The 17333-nt window shown below is 53.1% G+C and overlaps 2 protein-coding genes across 8 annotated transcripts in view; one reads left to right on the top strand and one right to left on the bottom strand.

Moving 5' to 3' along the window:
* The first annotated feature begins 249 nt into the window (after window positions 1-249).
* Window positions 250-17333, top strand: part of FCSK (fucose kinase) — a 17944-nt gene continuing 860 nt past the window's right edge. The window contains exons 1-23 of one of the 6 annotated variants that reach the window (XM_032486714.1): window positions 250-446; window positions 4558-4658; window positions 5016-5167; window positions 5953-6003; window positions 6997-7122; window positions 7477-7549; window positions 7938-8035; window positions 8445-8525; window positions 9090-9209; window positions 9389-9560; window positions 9930-10042; window positions 10648-10779; window positions 10871-11041; window positions 11538-11602; window positions 11939-12309; window positions 12887-13097; window positions 13268-13434; window positions 13528-13749; window positions 14102-14245; window positions 14408-14527; window positions 16110-16297; window positions 16383-16482; window positions 17004-17227. In XM_032486714.1, coding sequence (XP_032342605.1) covers window positions 4577-4658; window positions 5016-5167; window positions 5953-6003; window positions 6997-7122; window positions 7477-7549; window positions 7938-8035; window positions 8445-8525; window positions 9090-9209; window positions 9389-9560; window positions 9930-10042; window positions 10648-10779; window positions 10871-11041; window positions 11538-11602; window positions 11939-12309; window positions 12887-13097; window positions 13268-13434; window positions 13528-13749; window positions 14102-14245; window positions 14408-14527; window positions 16110-16297; window positions 16383-16482; window positions 17004-17227 — 3183 coding nt within the window. In that variant the 5' untranslated portion in view covers window positions 250-446; window positions 4558-4576. Of the gene's footprint in view, window positions 447-481; window positions 682-4557; window positions 4659-5015; window positions 5168-5952; window positions 6004-6996; window positions 7123-7476; window positions 7550-7937; window positions 8036-8444; window positions 8526-9089; window positions 9210-9388; window positions 9561-9929; window positions 10043-10647; window positions 10780-10870; window positions 11042-11537; window positions 11603-11938; window positions 12310-12886; window positions 13098-13267; window positions 13435-13527; window positions 13750-14101; window positions 14246-14407; window positions 14528-16109; window positions 16298-16382; window positions 16483-17003; window positions 17228-17333 lie in introns of those variants that run through there. The other 5 variants (XM_032486713.1, XM_014551391.2, XR_004322505.1 and 2 more) reach the window with 5 other exon arrangements.
* COG4 (component of oligomeric golgi complex 4) overlaps window positions 15699-17333 on the bottom strand; it is a 25851-nt gene continuing 24216 nt past the window's right edge. The window contains exon 20 of one of the 2 annotated variants that reach the window (XM_032486718.1): window positions 15699-16044. The gene's annotated coding sequence lies outside the window, so the exon portion shown is untranslated. The remainder of the gene's footprint in view (window positions 16045-17333) is intronic. The other variant, XM_032486717.1, reaches the window with a different exon arrangement.

Below are 17333 nucleotides of genomic sequence, written 5' to 3'. Positions count from 1 at the left end.
GGGACGACATCACTGTCTCCCCCGGTCCCCTCGGTTTTTTTTTTTTTTTTTTTTTTTTTTTTTTTGATCTTCGGAGAAAAGCGGCGCCCCCAGGCCTGGCCAGGGGTTTAAGCAAACAAACAAACAAACCCCCAAACTGGAACCCCGAGTCCCAGAAAACAAGCTATGTCTTTAAGACCCACCGTCCCTCTGGGAGTTGTAGTTTTACCGTCCAGCGAAGCCGCCGTCTCCCCTCACCTCCCTTCTCCATGTGAAGACTCACTGCCCTTGAGGAAAGCGCTGCCTTGACCATCTCCGCTAGCTCATGCGGTAGCTCGGAGCTGGTCTTTGGGGGAGGACAAGCCAGGGCGGGCAGAGGAGTGAAACTACATTTCCCAGGGTGCGCCGCTAAGGCACCCACAGCCCACGTTAAAGAGCCCGCTGCGCTGAACGCCTGGCCGAGGCAGGTACGTCGGTCCGCTTGGGTCCCGAAGCCGCATACCCCAGTCCCCGCGTCGTTTCCCCGACCACACTCTTGGACCACTAGGACTCAGCTAGGCCACTGGCTGCCCAGTTCCTACTAGGGAAGAGTCTCCGGGAACTCTGCCAGCGCTGTAAGGGCGTGTCCCTCTAGCAGATGGTCTGGGTCTTTCCACGGAAGCTCCGGGACCTGGGGACACCCGGGACAGGAAGGACAGGCAGGTGGGCCGCTGGATGTCGGCGCTGCTGATTTTGGTTTGAGGTCGCCTCTCCTGCCTCAGTTTACCCCATCGGGGCTCATGATTATCCGCAAATCTCAATTATATGCCGTTTGTGCAATTTGCAACTTGATTTTATTCCCAGTCACCTTTCTTCTGCTTTTTTCTTTTTTTTTTTTCCGAAGGCAAATCAGGCCCCTCTGTGAGCCTGTTTTTTTCTCTTTAAAGCTCTAAAATGCAAAATCCCTGCCCCATCTCTCTTTGAAAGCGTACATGAAGAGGCATTATTTTTTTCTGTCCCTGACTCCCGTTCCCTATCTCAGTTTTGGGCAGCGTGTGGCTGAGAATATTAAAAACGATTTCTACTTAGCCTCACTAGATGAAGTTCTATTGGAAGTGTGCAGAATGTTGGCACAGAGCCCTGAATTCTCTAAGATTTCTGTACAAATGTCAGGTATGACAAAGGGCAAAGACTCCAGGAGAGATGTTTTGTTTCTACAGGGTGGCTAAGAACATGAACCTTGGAGTTGGACATACCTGACCTGCCTATACTAGCTGTAAATGACCTTGGGCAGACTGTTTCATCTCTTTAAGCTACAGTTTCCTTACATATAACATGGATGTGGTAATAGTCAATTCATAGGGCTGTTGAGTGGGTCACATGAGCTGATATGTCAATGTCTTTGGTGTGGTGCCTGAAAAAAAACACTCCATAAGCTACTGGTAACATTCCTTTTGTGTTCTCAAAATACCTTTTAGGCTGATCTGGCTACATAGCCTTAGTGGATGTTCCCAGGCCTTCCCTGATTTTTTCTTCTTCAGGGACATTTTTTTTTTTTTCTTTTTTGAGTTTTAGGGTGGAGGTAATTAGATTTATTTATTTATTTTTAATGGAGGTACTGGGGATTGAACCCAGGACCTCATGCATGCTAAGCAGGCACTCTACCACTGAGCTATATCCTCCCCTACTTCAGGGGCATTTTTGACCCAGAGAATATTTCAGAGCCTTCACTCCAACATGCTTCAGGGTCAATCAAGTTAAACTCTCCTGCTGCTATTCTCCATTGGAGAGAACTACCATTCTTTGAGCTCCTGCTGTGTGCCACATATTTTATGTTTTATTTAGTGCAACAGTCCTAGGAGGTTGGTGTCTTTGGCTCCAGTTTTCAGATTAGGAAATTGAGGCTTAGAGAGGTTAAGTAACCTGTTTAAGATCACACAGGAAGAGGCAGAGATGGGGGCAGGCTCTGGGGGTTGATTCCCAGACCAGGACTATTCCTCTGCCCCAGTCTCTAGTAAGGTACAGTCCAGATCATGCTGTCTTCCCTCCTCTGCCCATGACCTGTCACCTGCCCATGGCTCCTGGTCACTATGCTGAAACCAAGACTGGGCTCAGACCTTTGGACTCTCCTTGGGGCATTTCTTCCTTGCTTTTTTTCTGTGCCTTCACTTGGGATCATTGTCACCATTGTCACCATTACCTAAATAAGAATCATTGTCACCATTACCTAAATAAGAATCTGAGAGATCCAGGTCAGTCATGACTGCATTTGTAAAGTAGACAGAATACTTACCTGGCAGTGGTGTTGTGAGGATGAAAAATCATAGTGTCTTAACTATGGATCAGAGTGGGTGAGTGAGCTCACTCCTGGCGGCTGTTATCATTAATGTCATCATCCCCATTTCATTGTCACCTTGTATTGGGCACTTTACATACATTTAGTACTTTTGTTCTTTTCTCAATCCTGCAAAGTAGGTTTGATGTAGTGGTAAAGAGAATGGACTCTGGGAAAAAGGTGTCTGGGTTCAAATTTGGCTCTACCACTTGTTAGCTGTGTGACATTGGGTAATTTACTTAATTTCTCTGTACCTCGGTTTCTTCATCTTTAAGGATAAAGAAAGTACTTCCCAGACATTAAGTTAGAGGTTCTTACAGTAGTTTTACCTTTGAAGATGCCAAGAGAAGATGATACACTTCCTATGTTGGTTTAGATCCTTGGAGAAGCAGACAAGATGGGATTAGACTTGCAAGAGATTTATTGGGGGTGGGGGGAGCTGGACGAAGCAAGGAGAGCTGTCAGTTTGCATTCCATGTCTGCTTCCTGAGACAGAGCACCAGAAGGAAGAAAGGTATAGGTGGAAGGCTCTCAGATTGCAGTGCAGTTCTAAGACAATTTCTTTTGGGTTGGTGGGGAGTTCTGGAGCCAAGGTTACCTGTCAGAGGATCCCCATTTTGCAGGAATGGGTCTGTCTTCATGTCATTGGTTGGTGGGAAGCATGGCCTCCGTGTGAACAAGATGGGGCATCTGTCAGTTACACTTCCCACTACAGGAGGCCAGAGAGGGTTAGGGGTGCCAAAGATCACACAAGGAGTTTGTGGCCAGTCTGGAATCCCCGGCCACCCTCTTTTCTGGGAAGGCCAGATGGGCAACCTGGGGAATGACTTTGACCTCAGGTGCCTGGCCAAGATCTCTAGCTCTTATTTCCCCTCTGGGTTTCCCTCATGGGCTGAGCAGGGAACAGACCAGTTTCTGTTAGTTGTGGAGGCTTTCCCTGAAAGCTTGTGGGGGTGTGGGTGTTGCTAAGTGGCAGTGTCTGTCAGCCTTAACCATAGGTTTGGTGGCAGCAGCATCTGGCATAAGAAGAAACCGTTAACTGAGGTTCAAGTTTCCTGTTAGCTCTGGCTGGGGCATGGGCTGACTGCTGGACCTGTGTTCAGGGCACCTCTAGGATGGCATGAGCTCAGTCCATGTCCCTCCCCACACAGAGCTTCAAGGGCTGGGGGAAAGAGGTGGGGATGGGCTATTTAATGGGACAGCAGCTGGGACCCTGCCAGAGGTGGATGCCCATGCACTCCTAGGGACTCATCTACGTTGGTCCTGGGGAGGCCAGAGCTTTGGAGTCAGATTGGTTTCTTGTCTGGTAGGAGAGGAGTGTTGGGAGGAATGGGAGAGGGTGAAGCCACAGCTTTGGCCTCACCTTCCCCTCACTTGCTCATGGTGCCCTGGAGGAAGATGGCTGACAGGTGGGGTTACAGCCCCTTTCTGGCTTGGAGACTCTGAGAGGGGAGGTCCCTTCTGAGGTCCCTGTGGTGGTTGCTGTTGGCACACTGCCCAGATCCCCTTGAACAGGCTGGAACTCCCCTCCCACAGCTGCCCTCTTCTTCAGGAAATTGCCCTAGGCCTCAGAAACCTGGAAATTAGAACCACCCTCCCCCAGCTCACAGCTAATAATTGGACAATGAGAGGTCTGCGGTAAGAAACGGCAGCCCCTTGCCTTAAGGTGGGACCCACGGCCAACCCCACTCTGCTCCCCTTACTTCCTCTCCTGAGGAAATCACATGCACCCAGATTGATAAAATCAAAGATATCCTTATCATATGACCCAGTAATCCCACACCTAAGTATCTACCTGGAGAGAAGAAGTCTTATGTTCACACCAAACCTGCACATGAATGTTTATAACAGCTCTGTTCATGATTGCCAAAACCTGGAAGCAGCCCAGTGGGTGGGTGGAGAAACAGACTGTGGAATGTCCGTGTGATGGAATAGTGCTTGGCCAAAAAAGAGAAAGAACTATGGATATACACAGCCAACTTGGATGAATCTCAGAGGCATTATGTTGAGTGAAATAAGCCAATCTCGAAAGACTACATTCCAACTATAGCTTTGGAGAACAGATGGCTGGTTGTCAGGGGTGCAGGATGGAGGAGGGTGTGACTGCAAAGGGTTAGCTTGTGGGACTTTTTTTGGATGTAGAGGTCATGACCACAAGAATCTATACATATGTTAAAATTCATAAAACTATTTACAACCAAAAAAATCAATTTTAAGATATGATAATTAAAAAAAAATTCACATATACCCATATCTCTGCCCAGAAAGCCAACTTTGACAGAAATGGAGCAGCTGAAGGGGGTTGATTGGACGGTCATCATCCTGACATGCCAGTACAAGGACAGCGTTGAGGTCTTCCAGAAAGGTAGGGGACCCTCCCTCCCTGCTCTGATGTAGAACACCCTTTGCCTTCCTTGCCACATACCCCTACAGCCCCAGGAGCCAGGCAGACCTGGGTTCAAACTCAGATTCTGCTTCTTCCTAGTCATGTGACCTCTGGCACATATTACTTCACTAAGACTCAGTCTTCTCATCTGTGAAATGGGAGTAATTGTACTTACATCACAGAGTTGGGCAAAGATCTAGTGAGCTACTGCATGAAAAGCTACTAAGTCAAAGAAGATAAAATAGTGACTGTCAAGGTTTGCTTTAGGTGCTTGGGACCAGGGCGGGGAGACTTGGAGGGTGGGCAGGGCAGGTCCCAGCCATGTTCTGACCACAGAGCTGGAAATACGACAGAAGCGAGAGCAGATCCCTGCCAGGACGCTGCTGCTGGCTGTGGAGGACCCCGAGGTTCGTGTGGGCAGTGGAGGAGCCACCCTCAATGCCCTGCTGGTGGCTGCTGAGCACCTGAGTGCCCGTGCAGGCTTCACTGTGAGTGCTCCCAAAGTGGCTCCCTTGGCACAGCAGGGATGGGGGTTGCAGACAGAGTCTTTCCAAGGTCCCAGCTCTTCTGGCTCTGTTGCCCTGCCCATTTGGCATCAGTTTTTGCATCTGTAAATTGGGCAGACTCATCCAGGTCAGGGTAGAAGGCAGGGCTAGCCTTTGTAGTGGTTTTAGAAAGTTGGAGCCAGAATCTCAGAATTAGGCTTTCTGGCTTCTCTGGAAGAATCTCATCTTGCTACCCTAGGCTCTCTTTCTCACATAGCATGGCTTGCTTTAACTGAGATACGGTGGGCCTCATTTGCACAGGGGATGGGTGTCATCGTCCCCACTGGGCCCACATTCCACACACACCCAGCCACTTCACTTGGGCACCTTGCCTGCATGGCACCCTGGCATAGGGAGCAAAGGTGGTCACAGACATGGACACGCTCTGGTGATGGGGTTGGTAGGTACCTGCAGGGGAGGGGACCACTGTGTGGTTGCCATGGAGCTGACTTACTATGAGTCACCCCACCAGCTAGTCCCACATTCTTGCCTTCAGCCTTCCCAAAAAAGGGGACTGGGGACAGCCCAACTGGAGGGCCACTGTGCCCCCTTATCCAGGAGGGGCCAGGGCTGCCTCCTGCCTGTCTGTGACCATTAGTCTTGACCTTGCCTGTTGTTCCTTTGGTACTTGTGTGGATTTGTGTTGGAGTCTCTCCCTGGACAAGAGTGTGCCATCCTTGGTTGCCATCTGCAGACCTCTGGCAACAGGGCTCTTCCACGTTTGACAGGTGGTCACGTCAGATGTTCTGCACTCAGCCTGGATCCTCATCCTGCACATGGTTAGTAGAATATTGGGAAGGGGCCATGCTGAAGGCTAGAACCATTGTTCCTCCAGGTTGGATAGGTTTTGGGGCATCTTTTACCTTTGTGTGCAAGGTGTTCATCATGCAAATCCAGAAGAATCAGAATCAGAATTGATCCAAGTGTCCAAAATAGGGAACTTGTTAAATATAAACAGCATATCCTCTTGGCAGAATATTAGGCAATGATTAAAATATCCATTTAACTCTGTGTGTTGACCTGGAAAGAGACTTACCAGCTCTGGGACCTGGGGCAAGTCACTTGACCCTTTCTGGGCCTCAGTTTCTTCATCCATAAGAGGACGACAGGAGTTCATGCTTTGTGTTGATGTGCTGAGGTGACCCGTTAAATGCTTAAATTGGGGCCTGGCCTGGCTCTCCATGAGCATCAGTGAATATATTTTCATTGGTCAGTAAGAAAGTCCAGCCACACAAGTTTATGTAGAATGATCTCACTTTTTTTTTTTAATGATTTCAGCTTTTTTTTAACTGGAAATTTGATTGTGATCATTCTAGATCTAAGTGTAAGAAATAATCCAGAAAGAAGTCTTTGTAAACTTTGCCCAGATCCCCACAGTGGTCATATTTTCTAAAACTATAGTATAATTGCAGCCAAGATATTGACATTGAAATAGTTCCCAATCTTATTTCCCTACTTTGATTTGTACTAGTGTGTGTGTGCGAGAGAGAGAATTTTTGTCTCCACCTTTTTCATTTTTGTAAAAAAAAAATTGAAAAGGTATTCATATGAGGTATATGAAAGAGTGTACCTAAAAAGGAGCGCAGTGGTTATTATCCCTGAAGGATTGTTTTTCTGTTTGCATATCTGCATTTTCTAGTTTTTTTTTTTTTACCATAATTATGTAATTAAAACAATCATAAGGTAGTCTTTGTAAAAGTCCTCTAGCTTGATGGCTTTCCACCCAGGCTCTCTGCCTCAAGCTATTCTGCCTGTCCCTGCTCCCACCCTAGGGCCGAGACTTCCCCTTCGATGACTGTGGCCGGGCCTTCACCTGCCTCCCTGTGGAGAACCGCCAGGCCCCTGTGGAGGCCGTAGTTTGCAACCTGGACTGCTTGCTGGACATCATGAGCCATCGGGTGAGGCAGGCTACTGCCATGGGGCCTTGTCCTCCTGCTTTCCCACTGCGCCACCAACTGTAGTCTGTGTTGGCTCAGATGGGGGACGCCAGGAACAATGGCTCTGGGTGCCTAGAGTTAGTTAGAGCTTCAGGAAGTTAGCATTGGCCACACTAGGAGGAGGTATGGCCCCAGGAAGTAAGCAGGAGGGCTTGCATTGTCACCACATATCTCGGGAGGTCCCTGTTACCTCAGCAGCCCAAGGTCCCCTGGACAAGACGGCTGCTGGAGCACGTGGAACAGGCTGAGACTGGCTGTTTGGGAGCAGAGGAAGGGCTGGACCCGGCCACCAGCTGCATTCTCTCTCCCCCACAGCTGGGCCCTGGCTCCCCACCAGGTGTGTGGGTCTGCAGTACTGACATGCTGCTGTCTGTTCCTACAAACCCAGGTGAGCCTGAGAAGGCTTGGGACCCCCTTCCCTAGCCGCAGCCAGTGTGGGCTCTGCCTTTCTTCACCCACCCCGTCTCTGGGCCTGGCCTGCTGCCCTATTTAGAGGGGGAAGCTATAAGATATGAAGGATGAAGCCTAAACTGGTAGCAGGGTTTCCCCCACTGGAGACACTCAGCCTTGCCCCTTTTGCCCCTAAGGCCTCTGTAAATGAACTTTAGGAGAGGAGGTGGTGGTGTTCTCCCAGAGGAATGTCATTTGGCTTTGGAAACCGTATTCCTGTAGAGGTGCCTGGATGTCCCTGCCCTGAGCTCTTGCCTCCTCTTGGCCAGGGCCCTCTGCCTTGGGTTGGGGGTCCCTGGAGAGCCTCCTGACTCCCCCACCTACAGGGATCAGCTGGGACGGCTTCCAGGGAGCCAGAGTGATCGCCCTTCCAGGGAGCATGACCTACGCCCAGAACCACGGTGTTTACCTCACTGACTCCCAGGTAGTGCCCCTGGGGTAGTGGCGTGGACAGCTGAGCCTTCTTCCTGGGATGGCTTCCTCATCCTGTGCTCTGGGAAGCCTCATCCTGGACTTTCTGGCCTGGTCTGGATTCAGGGGAGTTCCCCCCATGGCAGCAGCTCTTATGTTCACTTAGCCTTTTGCCAAACATGAATTACACACTGACCCTGTGCCAGGCCCTGTGCCTGGGCTTGGGGCTGTGGAGACATTCAAAATCTTCCCTCTGCCTCTAACAGCAGAAGGTGGGGGTCTCTGGTGCTTGTGTCCCTGGGAGTACTCTGGGACCTGTCAGACTTGTGTCCTAGATTTTCATCTGGAGAACACGCTTGCGAGCCCTCCTTCCTGATCCTCTCTTGCTCGCTTCCCTAACTCTGTTTTCTCCCTCCATGTAGGGCTTCGTTTTGGACATTTACTACCGGGGCACCGAGGCAGAGATCCAGCAATGTGCCAAGCCTGATGGTCGGGTACCACTGGTATGACTGCCAGGTCCAGGTTGGGGGCCTTTGGAAACTATGGGATGGGGGAGGGAGGGTTTGCTTTCCTGCCCAGGGCAGAGTGTCACTCCTAGATCTTGGGGCAGGCTAGAACCTGAATCTGAGGAAGATCTGGCACTGGCATTCAGGGGAGCAGGTGGGGCCAGAATCTGAAGAAGAGGTAGCCTTTGAATTCAGGTTCTTATCCCAAACCAGAAAGGCTAGAACCAGACTAGGGGGGTGGGTGTCCTCCTAGAATTAAGGACAAAAATACAAGTCGTGAGTAGGGGCTTGGGACTAGACCATAGGGAATATGGAGAACTGGGTTTGGGAGGAGACCTGAATATTGAGGAGGCCCCAGAAGGTGCCTGCTGAGGCACTCTTGGTGGGAGGTGCCCCCAGTAAGCCTGGAATCTGGATGCTGGAGTGGCCCAGAAGATGAAGGACCCTGTCCGATGTGGTAGCCAGACTTGCTTGGCCTATCTGCACCTACCCCCCTCCCTTACTCCGGGGCAAGCCTGGCCCCAGGGTCTCCCACCTGACCCTTGTGTGGGCCCTCTCCAGGTTTCTGGGATTGCCTTTTTCTCTGTGGAGACTGCTGAGCACCTCCTGGCCACCCATGTGAGCCCGCCTCTGGACGCCTGCACCTACATGGGCTTGGACTCTGGAGCCCGGCCTGTCCAGGTGACTGGGATTAGGGGCTGGGAGGTCATGGCCTGGGTGAGAGGCACTGACACTGACAGCATGGCTGTGTTACCTCAGGCCAGTCCTTTCTACTCTCTGTGTCAGTGTCTCTAAAGATGGAACTGCCCCAGCTCAACCTAGGAACTCACTAATAGCAGTGCTTCCTACCCTTGCCCCAGCTGTCTCTATTTTTTGACATCCTGCTCTGCATGGCCCGAAATGTGAGAAGGGAGGACTTCCTGGTGGGGCGGCCCCCGGAGATGGCGCAAGGTGATGTGGACGTCGCAGATTATCTGCATGGTGCCCGGGCTGAGCTGTGGAGGGAGCTTCGTGATCAGCCCCTCACATTGGGTGGGTACTGCCTCTTGGCTCTCCAGAGTGGGGAGGTCATGGGAGTGAGGGCCTCCAGAATGAGGCTCCAGTCCCACCTGCCTGGCCCCCGGGCTCCTGAACCAGGCAGGCCTAGTGAGTGCATGAACTGGACAATTACCCTAGAGTCTCCTGCTGAGGAAATTCTTCCCTTCTTCCTTTGTCTCATTCCTGGGCTCCAGTCCCGGTCTTTCTACTTTCTAGCTGCTTGACTTTGGGCAAGTTGCTGAGCCTCTCTGGATCTGTTTCCCCATCAGCAGAATGGGCTCATTTCCATACTGGTGGGAGGCCCAGTCTGATATCAGAGCTGCAGCAGGCAGGGGGTTGGGGTCAGTATTTGTATCTTTGCAGCATATGTCCCTGACGGTAGCTACAGCTACATGACCAACTCAGCCAGTGAGTTCCTGCACAGCCTCACATTCCCAGGAGCTCCTGGGGCCCAGATCGTGCACTCCCAAGTGGAGGTAAGGCCAGCAGAGCCTACTGGATGGGGGCTGCAGAGAGGGGAAGGAATAGCTCATGCTTGGGACAGATTACCTATGAGTGTAGGTGTTATCTCCATTTCTCGCATGAGGCACTGGAGGCTCAGAGAGGTTAAGTTACTTGCCTAAGGCCACAGAGCCAGTAAGTGGCCAAGTCAGGATTCTGCATCCAAGTCTGCCTTGAGAAGCTAGAGAAGACTGCCTCAACCCTTTCTAAGGGGTCTGCTTGGGGATTCAGGCACTTTTGTGGTGATGCGGGCAGGTAGAGTTCAGAGTGGCCCTCAGGGTGGCAGGGGTCAGGGTAGCTAGACAGGTGGGAGAGGTTTTTCTGGGGGAGCTGTCATCTAGTGGGACCTCCATTGCTGAGTTCAGATTTGCTCTGGAGGAGAAGGCCGGGAGAGTGTGCCCCTGGGGGACAAGGTGGGATGGGAGTCAGTCTGAGGTTGGGGCCAGGGAGGTACAGAGAGGGATCTGGCTGGTCGACAGGCATGGGGAGCATCAGGAATTCTGGCTGGGGCCTTGGCTGTGAAGGAGGACTAGGGCAGCCACTGCCCTCATGCTTCACAACTTTCTCCCTGGCTTCACAGGAGCGGCAGCTACTGGGGACTGGGAGTTCTGTGGTCAGCTGCCTGCTGGAGGGCCCTGTGCAACTGGGTCCGGGAAGTGTCCTGCAGCACTGCCACCTGCGGGTGAGGCCTGAGAATGCAGGCAGAGGGAAGGCAAGGCTATGGGGGCCAAGGTCCTATGTGTCTTGGGCTGGTGCTTGGGGCTGTGCTGCCCTAGTGGGATGCCTGTTCTCTCCCCTGTCAGGGCCCCATTCACATCGGCACTGGCTGCTTTGTGAGTGGCCTGGATGCAGCCCAGTCCAAGGCACTGCATGGCTTGGAGCTGCGTGACCTGATCCTGCAGGGACACCACATGCAGCTACATGGCTCCCCTGGCTGGGCCTTCACTCTCACTGGCCGACTGGACAGCTGGGAAGTAGGTGCTCACCTGCATGCTGTCGCTCCCATCTTTAGGCTTTGGGGAGCCCTGGGGTTCCCAGCCCAGCCCCAACTCCACTGCAGGACTCTCTGAGCGCTCACCTGAGAGATAGGCTGTGTGGAGGGTGTGGCCAGTATAGTCTGAGTAGGCCAGTATAGTCTGAGTACCTAACTCCTTGGCTCCTCTGAGGTGGGCTAGGTGGGGACTTTTATCCCCATTTTACAGGCCAGAGACTGAGGTTTAGAGAGGGAGGTGACCTCCTTGGGCTGCAGAGCCAGTTATGGTGGGTTTGGCCTAGAGTCAGGTTCTTCTCCAAGTTCCAGGCACTTGGGCAGGAGTGTTGAGGTCCAGGGCTTGATGCAGTGTTTCAGAATTGCCTGTGTGCCTCCATCTCTCTGTTCCTTCTTGAGCAGCTCCCGGTCCTCTGGCCTTATTGTCCATAACCCCTTCCTGTGGCCCCTGCAGCCCTAACTGCTTCCTTCTCTTCCCCCAGAGACAGGGGACAGGAACGTATCTCAACATGTCTTGGACTGAATTCTTCCAGAAGACAGGCATTCGGTAGGGTTGATGGCCCTATGGGCCTCTGTGGACCTCAGCAGCCAGGGTGAGGCAGGGAGTGGGAAAGGGGCTGCTCTGGGGCAGGAGCAGGGATTTGCCCTAGCATTTTCTCCCTGGGCAACTTCAAATTCCTGGCCGTGCTCAGGCTTTGGGGTTTGTTCAGTGGCCTGGGAAAGGAGGCAGGGCAGCTAGGCCTCCCTCCCTAAATTGCCCATTTGTGCCACCTCTGGAGGAGTTCATCCTTCCTATGAATGAGCTAACCCCCAGCTAACAGGTGGTCAGGGCTTGGTGACCAGGCAGGAGCCCTCCTACTAATGTGTCTTCTCCCCACATCAGAGACTGGGATCTGTGGGACCCAGACATGCCCCCCACTGAACGCTGCCTTCTCAGTGCCCGCCTCTTTCCCGTGCTCCACCCCTCGAGGGCCCTGGGGCCCCAGGATATGCTGTGGATGCTGGACCCCCAGGAGGATGGGGGCAAAGCTCTGCGGGCTTGGCGAACCTCCTGGCGTCTCTCCTGGGAGCAGCTGCAGCAGTGCCTGGACCGGGCTGCCACACTGGCTTCCCGCCGGGACCTGTTTTTCCGCCAGGCCCAGCATAAGGTGAGGCGTGTGCTGGAGGCTCGGCAGGATCTCAGCCTGCGCCCGCTGATCCGGGCTGCTGTCCACGAGGGCTGTCCTGGGCCCCTGATGGCCACATTGGACCAGGGTGAGTGTGCTGGGCATCTGCTGGGAAGCCAGACCCAGCATCACCTGCCCTATCTGCCCGCTAGGTCATCACCCTGAGGGTACTAGGGAGTCATGAGACTTTAAAGCAGGAGAAATGGAGTTAACGTTTAGGTTTCTGGGAAGCTCCATCCCTGTTAGTGGGGAGTTTGGTGAGAAGCAGAGGCTTAGGGCTGAGCCTCTGGGTCCTGTGAGCAGGAGTAAAGCCTGCATGTTCTGTGCTAGGGGCTGGATGTGGGTGAAGAGCTCCAGCAGAGCCCCAAGGGGATGGGGCCGGCCCTATGTAGGGGCCCAGGCACACTGGCTGGGGGCTCAACCTTAACCTCACAGGCAGCACTTCATTCTCCGCTTAAGTTATTCACTCACGCAGCTGGTGGTGGTTTGCTCCCTGAGCCTGAGCTCTTAATCATTACAGGCGTCTTGGGTAGGAGGTACAGAGGCATGTCTGGGCTGGGGCTGGCAGGATGAGAACTTTGCCAGGCAAGGATGCATCTTGGGCAAAAGTATGGGGCGATGGGGGTGGGCTCCCTCCCCAGCTACCCTAAATTCTGGTCCCTCAGTGGCAGCTGGTGCAGGAGACCCTGGTGTGGCAGCCCGGGCACTCGCCTGTGTGGCGGATGTACTGGGCTGCATGGCAGAGGGCCAAGGAGGCTTACGGAGTGGGCCAGCTGCCAACCCCGAGTGGGTGCAGCCCTTCTCGTATCTGGAGTGTGGAGACCTGGCAGGGGGCGTGGAGGCACTTGCTCAAGAGCGGGACAAGTGGCTGAGCAGGTGGGTGCTAATGATGTCAAAACCCTTGGAGAAGCCCCCTGCTGTCCTTGGAGGTGGAAACCCAGAGGTGCGGCATCCTCAGATCACCTAGGGCAGTAAGGTCCCCAAAGCCAGGCAGCCTGCCCTCAGTTTGGGGCTCCATCCTGCCATCTCTCTCTTCCCCCCGGCAGACCAGCCTTGCTAGTGCGAGCTGCCCGCCACTATGAGGGGGCTGGGCAGATCCTGATCCGCCAGGCTGTGATGTCAGCCCAACACTTTGTCTCCATGGAACCGGTGGAGCTGCCCATACCTGGGCAGTGGGTGGTGGCTGAGTGCCCGGCTCGAGTGGATTTCTCTGGTGAGCCCTTTGTGGGGAATGGGGATGACAGCAGCCAGCCCAAAGCTGAGCTAGCAGCCCTGTAACCAGCTTGGTCTTGTTCAACTGCCACAGGGGGCTGGAGTGACACACCGCCCCTTGCCTATGAGCTTGGTGGGGCAGTGCTGGGCCTGGCTGTGCGAGTGGATGGCCGCCGGCCCATTGGGGCCAGGGCACGCCGCATCCCAGAGCCTGAGCTGCGGCTGGCAGTGGGACCTCAGCAGGACAAAATGGCCATGAAGATAGTGTGCTGGAGCCTGGATGACTTGCAGGATTATTGCCAACCCCATGCCCCAGGTCAGGGCACCAATGACGTGTGCAGGTGGGGATGGCACACCCAGCCAGCTGGGGGATGGGGGCAGAACCCTAGAGACCCTGCAGACCACGGGGGGCCTGGCCTGAGAGTAAGGCAGTCTGGCGGATGAGCCCTGAGGTCACCCACCCAGGTGAGGGCAGGTGAAGGATGTAGAGCTGGCACATTTGCTGGTGATGGGGAGCTTAGAGGACCTTTTGTGGCTTGGGATGGGGTCTGCACTGCTGCTGGGCATTTATCTCCTAGATGAGTCCCAGGCCAGCCTAAGTGTGGGGTCGGGTGTCTATTTCTACCCTTGGACACCAAATTCCTTGCTGTGTGCTGCTCATTCTGTAGGTGCTCTGTTGAAGGCGGCCTTCATCTGCGCGGGAATCGTGAGCATCCACTCCAAGCTCCCGCTGAGTGAGCAGCTGCTGTGCACCTTCGGGGGTGGCTTTGAGCTACACACCTGGTCTGAGCTGCCCCATGGCTCTGGCCTCGGTGAGCAGGCTCTGTACCCCCGCTGCCCATCAACTCCATTCCCCACTTCAGCTTCACCTCTGATCTCCTCCCTGGCCTCTGCCTGGTGGAGAGGGAGTGGGCGGTGCAGGACTGGCTGGACAGACCTGCTTCATGCCTGGTACCCTCCTCTGAACCTCGCAGGCACTAGCAGTATCCTGGCAGGGGCTGCCCTGGCTGCCTTGCAGCGGGCTGCGGGCCGGGCGGTGGGGATGGAGGCCCTGATCCACGCAGTGCTACACCTGGAGCAGGTTCTCACCACAGGTATGGGCAGGAGGGAGGTCACAAGCACTTTTCAAGGGCCTCTGGGGGCTCTCCTGGACTTGCAGACAGCTAGAGAACTATGCTGCTCCTTAAAATGTTTAGAGCTTCCTTCTTATCACTCTGTCTCTCTCGCTCTGATTTTCAACATGAAATATTTCTGTCTCAAAGGACTTGATGTAGGAGCACCTACTAAGTGCCAGATTCTGTGCTGCACCTTTCACGTGTGCTAGGTACCTGTTAATACCACGTGCTGTTCTTCATGTCTCTGTTCCCATCCAGGGCTGTCCCTCAGGGTGGGGCTGGGTTAGGAATGAGGACCTTTTGACAATTTGCCCCTCCTATGGTTATTTGTGCCCCACTTCCCCCACCTTCTGTGGGAGGCACCCAGTGCATGGCTGTGATCATACAGAATATCATTAGCACCAGGCTTCTTCCTTCTCCTACTCACCACCGTGGCCCTTTAGAATCCACACACAATGGAGAGCAGTCAGAGGTTTGGCTTTAGAGTGCTCTGGTCACCTCAGGATGCCAGGCCTTATCTCCAGCATGACTCTGGGAAGGAAACTGCCACAAAGACATATAGATGCCTGATTATGGTATCTTCTCTGGCCACTTTGTAGCCTAGCTTCCTCTTTTTATTGTACTGTCACATCCGATAATAGGTAGTCATCAAAAGGGGCAGATGGGTAAGCCTTTTCAGTTTTCTTTTGAGGTATGCCATTCATATCCTTCATTTGGTCAAATGACAACTATCAAATATCTACTCTTTATTGGGCCCTGGGGATAAAATGAGCAAAAACAGGGTCCTTGCTATCAAAAGTCATATGGTCTATTGGAGACAAATATTAATCAATAACCACTCAAATGAATGTATAATTACAAGCTGTGCTAAGTGCTCTGAAGGAGTGGGGTGCAATTAGGGAGTTCTTGACAATCCAGGCCTGACACTACCTACCATATTTCGGTTGTAAGGTTCCAGATGCCTCCTGCCATTGCATTTTATACTTGAAATCCTTGTAGGCCCTTCCCAAAATATCAAGGGCCTATCCCAGAATTATCTCAAGTTTTGTCATTTTTATATAGCTGCAAGAAGAAAAGAGATCCATACCTTTCATTACTAAGGCAAAATGTGAACAAGCTATTTCAGTTTCAGTAACAGATGCTGAAAAGCTTATTTCTAAATCAACACCCTTTATCAGGAAAGACAGGGTGCAGGGACTGTTAGTCTGCAAGGGAAGTCCTATACCATACCTCCTCAGGAGGAAAGGTTAGTCTAAGGTTTTATCCTTTGATGTGCTTTACCCCAATTCCAATCACACGTTAGTTCTGCAACAAAACTTGGGCCTTGTGTATTCTAAGCTTGGCTCCAGAATGAAGCCCCTTTCCTTGGGTTCATCTTGATCCGAGGTCTGGGGCAGAAGCTGCACAGCTCACTGCAAAGCTGCACACTTCTCAGCTGAAGTTGTGGGACGCTGTCTTCCCATGCTGGTCCCTGCCAGAGAAGCAGAGCCAAGAGCCTAGAATGGGAGTGGGAAGTTGGGATAGAAGGGAAACAACAGTGATGGGGCCCGGGCTCTTGTAGGAGGTGGCTGGCAGGACCAAGTGGGTGGCCTTATGCCTGGTATCAAGGTGGGACGCTCCCAGGCTCAGCTGCCACTGAAGGTAGAGGTGGAAGAGATCACTGTGCCTGCGAGTTTTGTACAGAAGCTCAATGACCACCTGCTCCTGGTGTACACTGGCAAGACCCGCCTGGCCCGGAATCTGTTGCAGGTGAGCCCTGGCCCCAGAAAGAGGGAGGAAGGCAGACAGCTCAGCTGGGCTGAGACTCTCTGCACGCCTTCTGCCCCATCTGTAGGATGTACTGAGGAGCTGGTATGCCCGGCTGCCTGATGTCGTGCAGAATGCCCACAACCTGGTGCAGCACACTGAGGCCTGTGCTGAAGCCTTCCGCCAAGGTGAGGCACTTTTTCCTTGGACTCAGGCACCAGGGGTAAATGCCTGTTGCCTGTGGGTCTGAGGCTAGGGGCCTCTGCAGGCTTGGCACCAGCCCCAGGCATGAGGCCCCTGGGGACAGAAGCCTACTGTTTATCCTCTGCAGGGTCCCACACTCAGGTGGAAGTCTTATCTCAGGACAATACTTACATCTTGAGGAAGGCCTCCAGTCCCACATACCAGGAAGCAGATGGGAGAAGAGGCTTGGCTCCACAGCCAAGTTCCAGGAAGTCAGAATTGATTAGGGCTCCAAAGTTCACTGAATAGTATGCTGGGTACCATGCCAGCTGCTCTATGCTCATTAGTCCTCAAACAACCCTGTGGGTGGGTATTATCACTCCTGTTTCCAGCTAGTAACTGGGTCCAGGTTCTTAACCATGACACTGGTTAAGTAGTACTTCTTGGCACCCCATTCAGTTTACAAATAGGCATTGAGTGGTATCCTGGCTCAGGCACGCAACTTCCTTTTCTGTTCCCACCCCAGGGAGCCTGCCTCTGCTGGGCCAGTGCCTAACGTCATACTGGGAGCAAAAGAAGCTCATGGCTCCAGGTTGTGAACCACTGGCTGTGCGGCATATGATGGATGTCTTGGCCCCCCACGTGCATGGCCAGAGCCTGGCAGGGGCAGGTGGCGGGGGCTTTCTCTATCTATTGACCAAGGAGCCACGGCAAAAGGAGGCTTTGGAAGCTGTGCTGGCCAAGACTGAGGTATGGTATGGTCGGCATATGGTAACTGGTGGGGGACAGGAGCCCTCACTGTGGCTATAGTGCTATAGCCAGGGGCTATAGCTGCAGGTCCCCCTGACCCTGCAGC

Source organism: Camelus ferus, chromosome 9 (genome assembly GCF_009834535.1).
Source record: "Camelus ferus isolate YT-003-E chromosome 9, BCGSAC_Cfer_1.0, whole genome shotgun sequence".
In the NCBI taxonomy this organism is placed as follows: domain Eukaryota; kingdom Metazoa; phylum Chordata; class Mammalia; order Artiodactyla; family Camelidae; genus Camelus; species Camelus ferus.
Note: the sequence above shows the minus strand (reverse complement) of the source record. Positions and strands in the feature narration are given on the sequence as shown.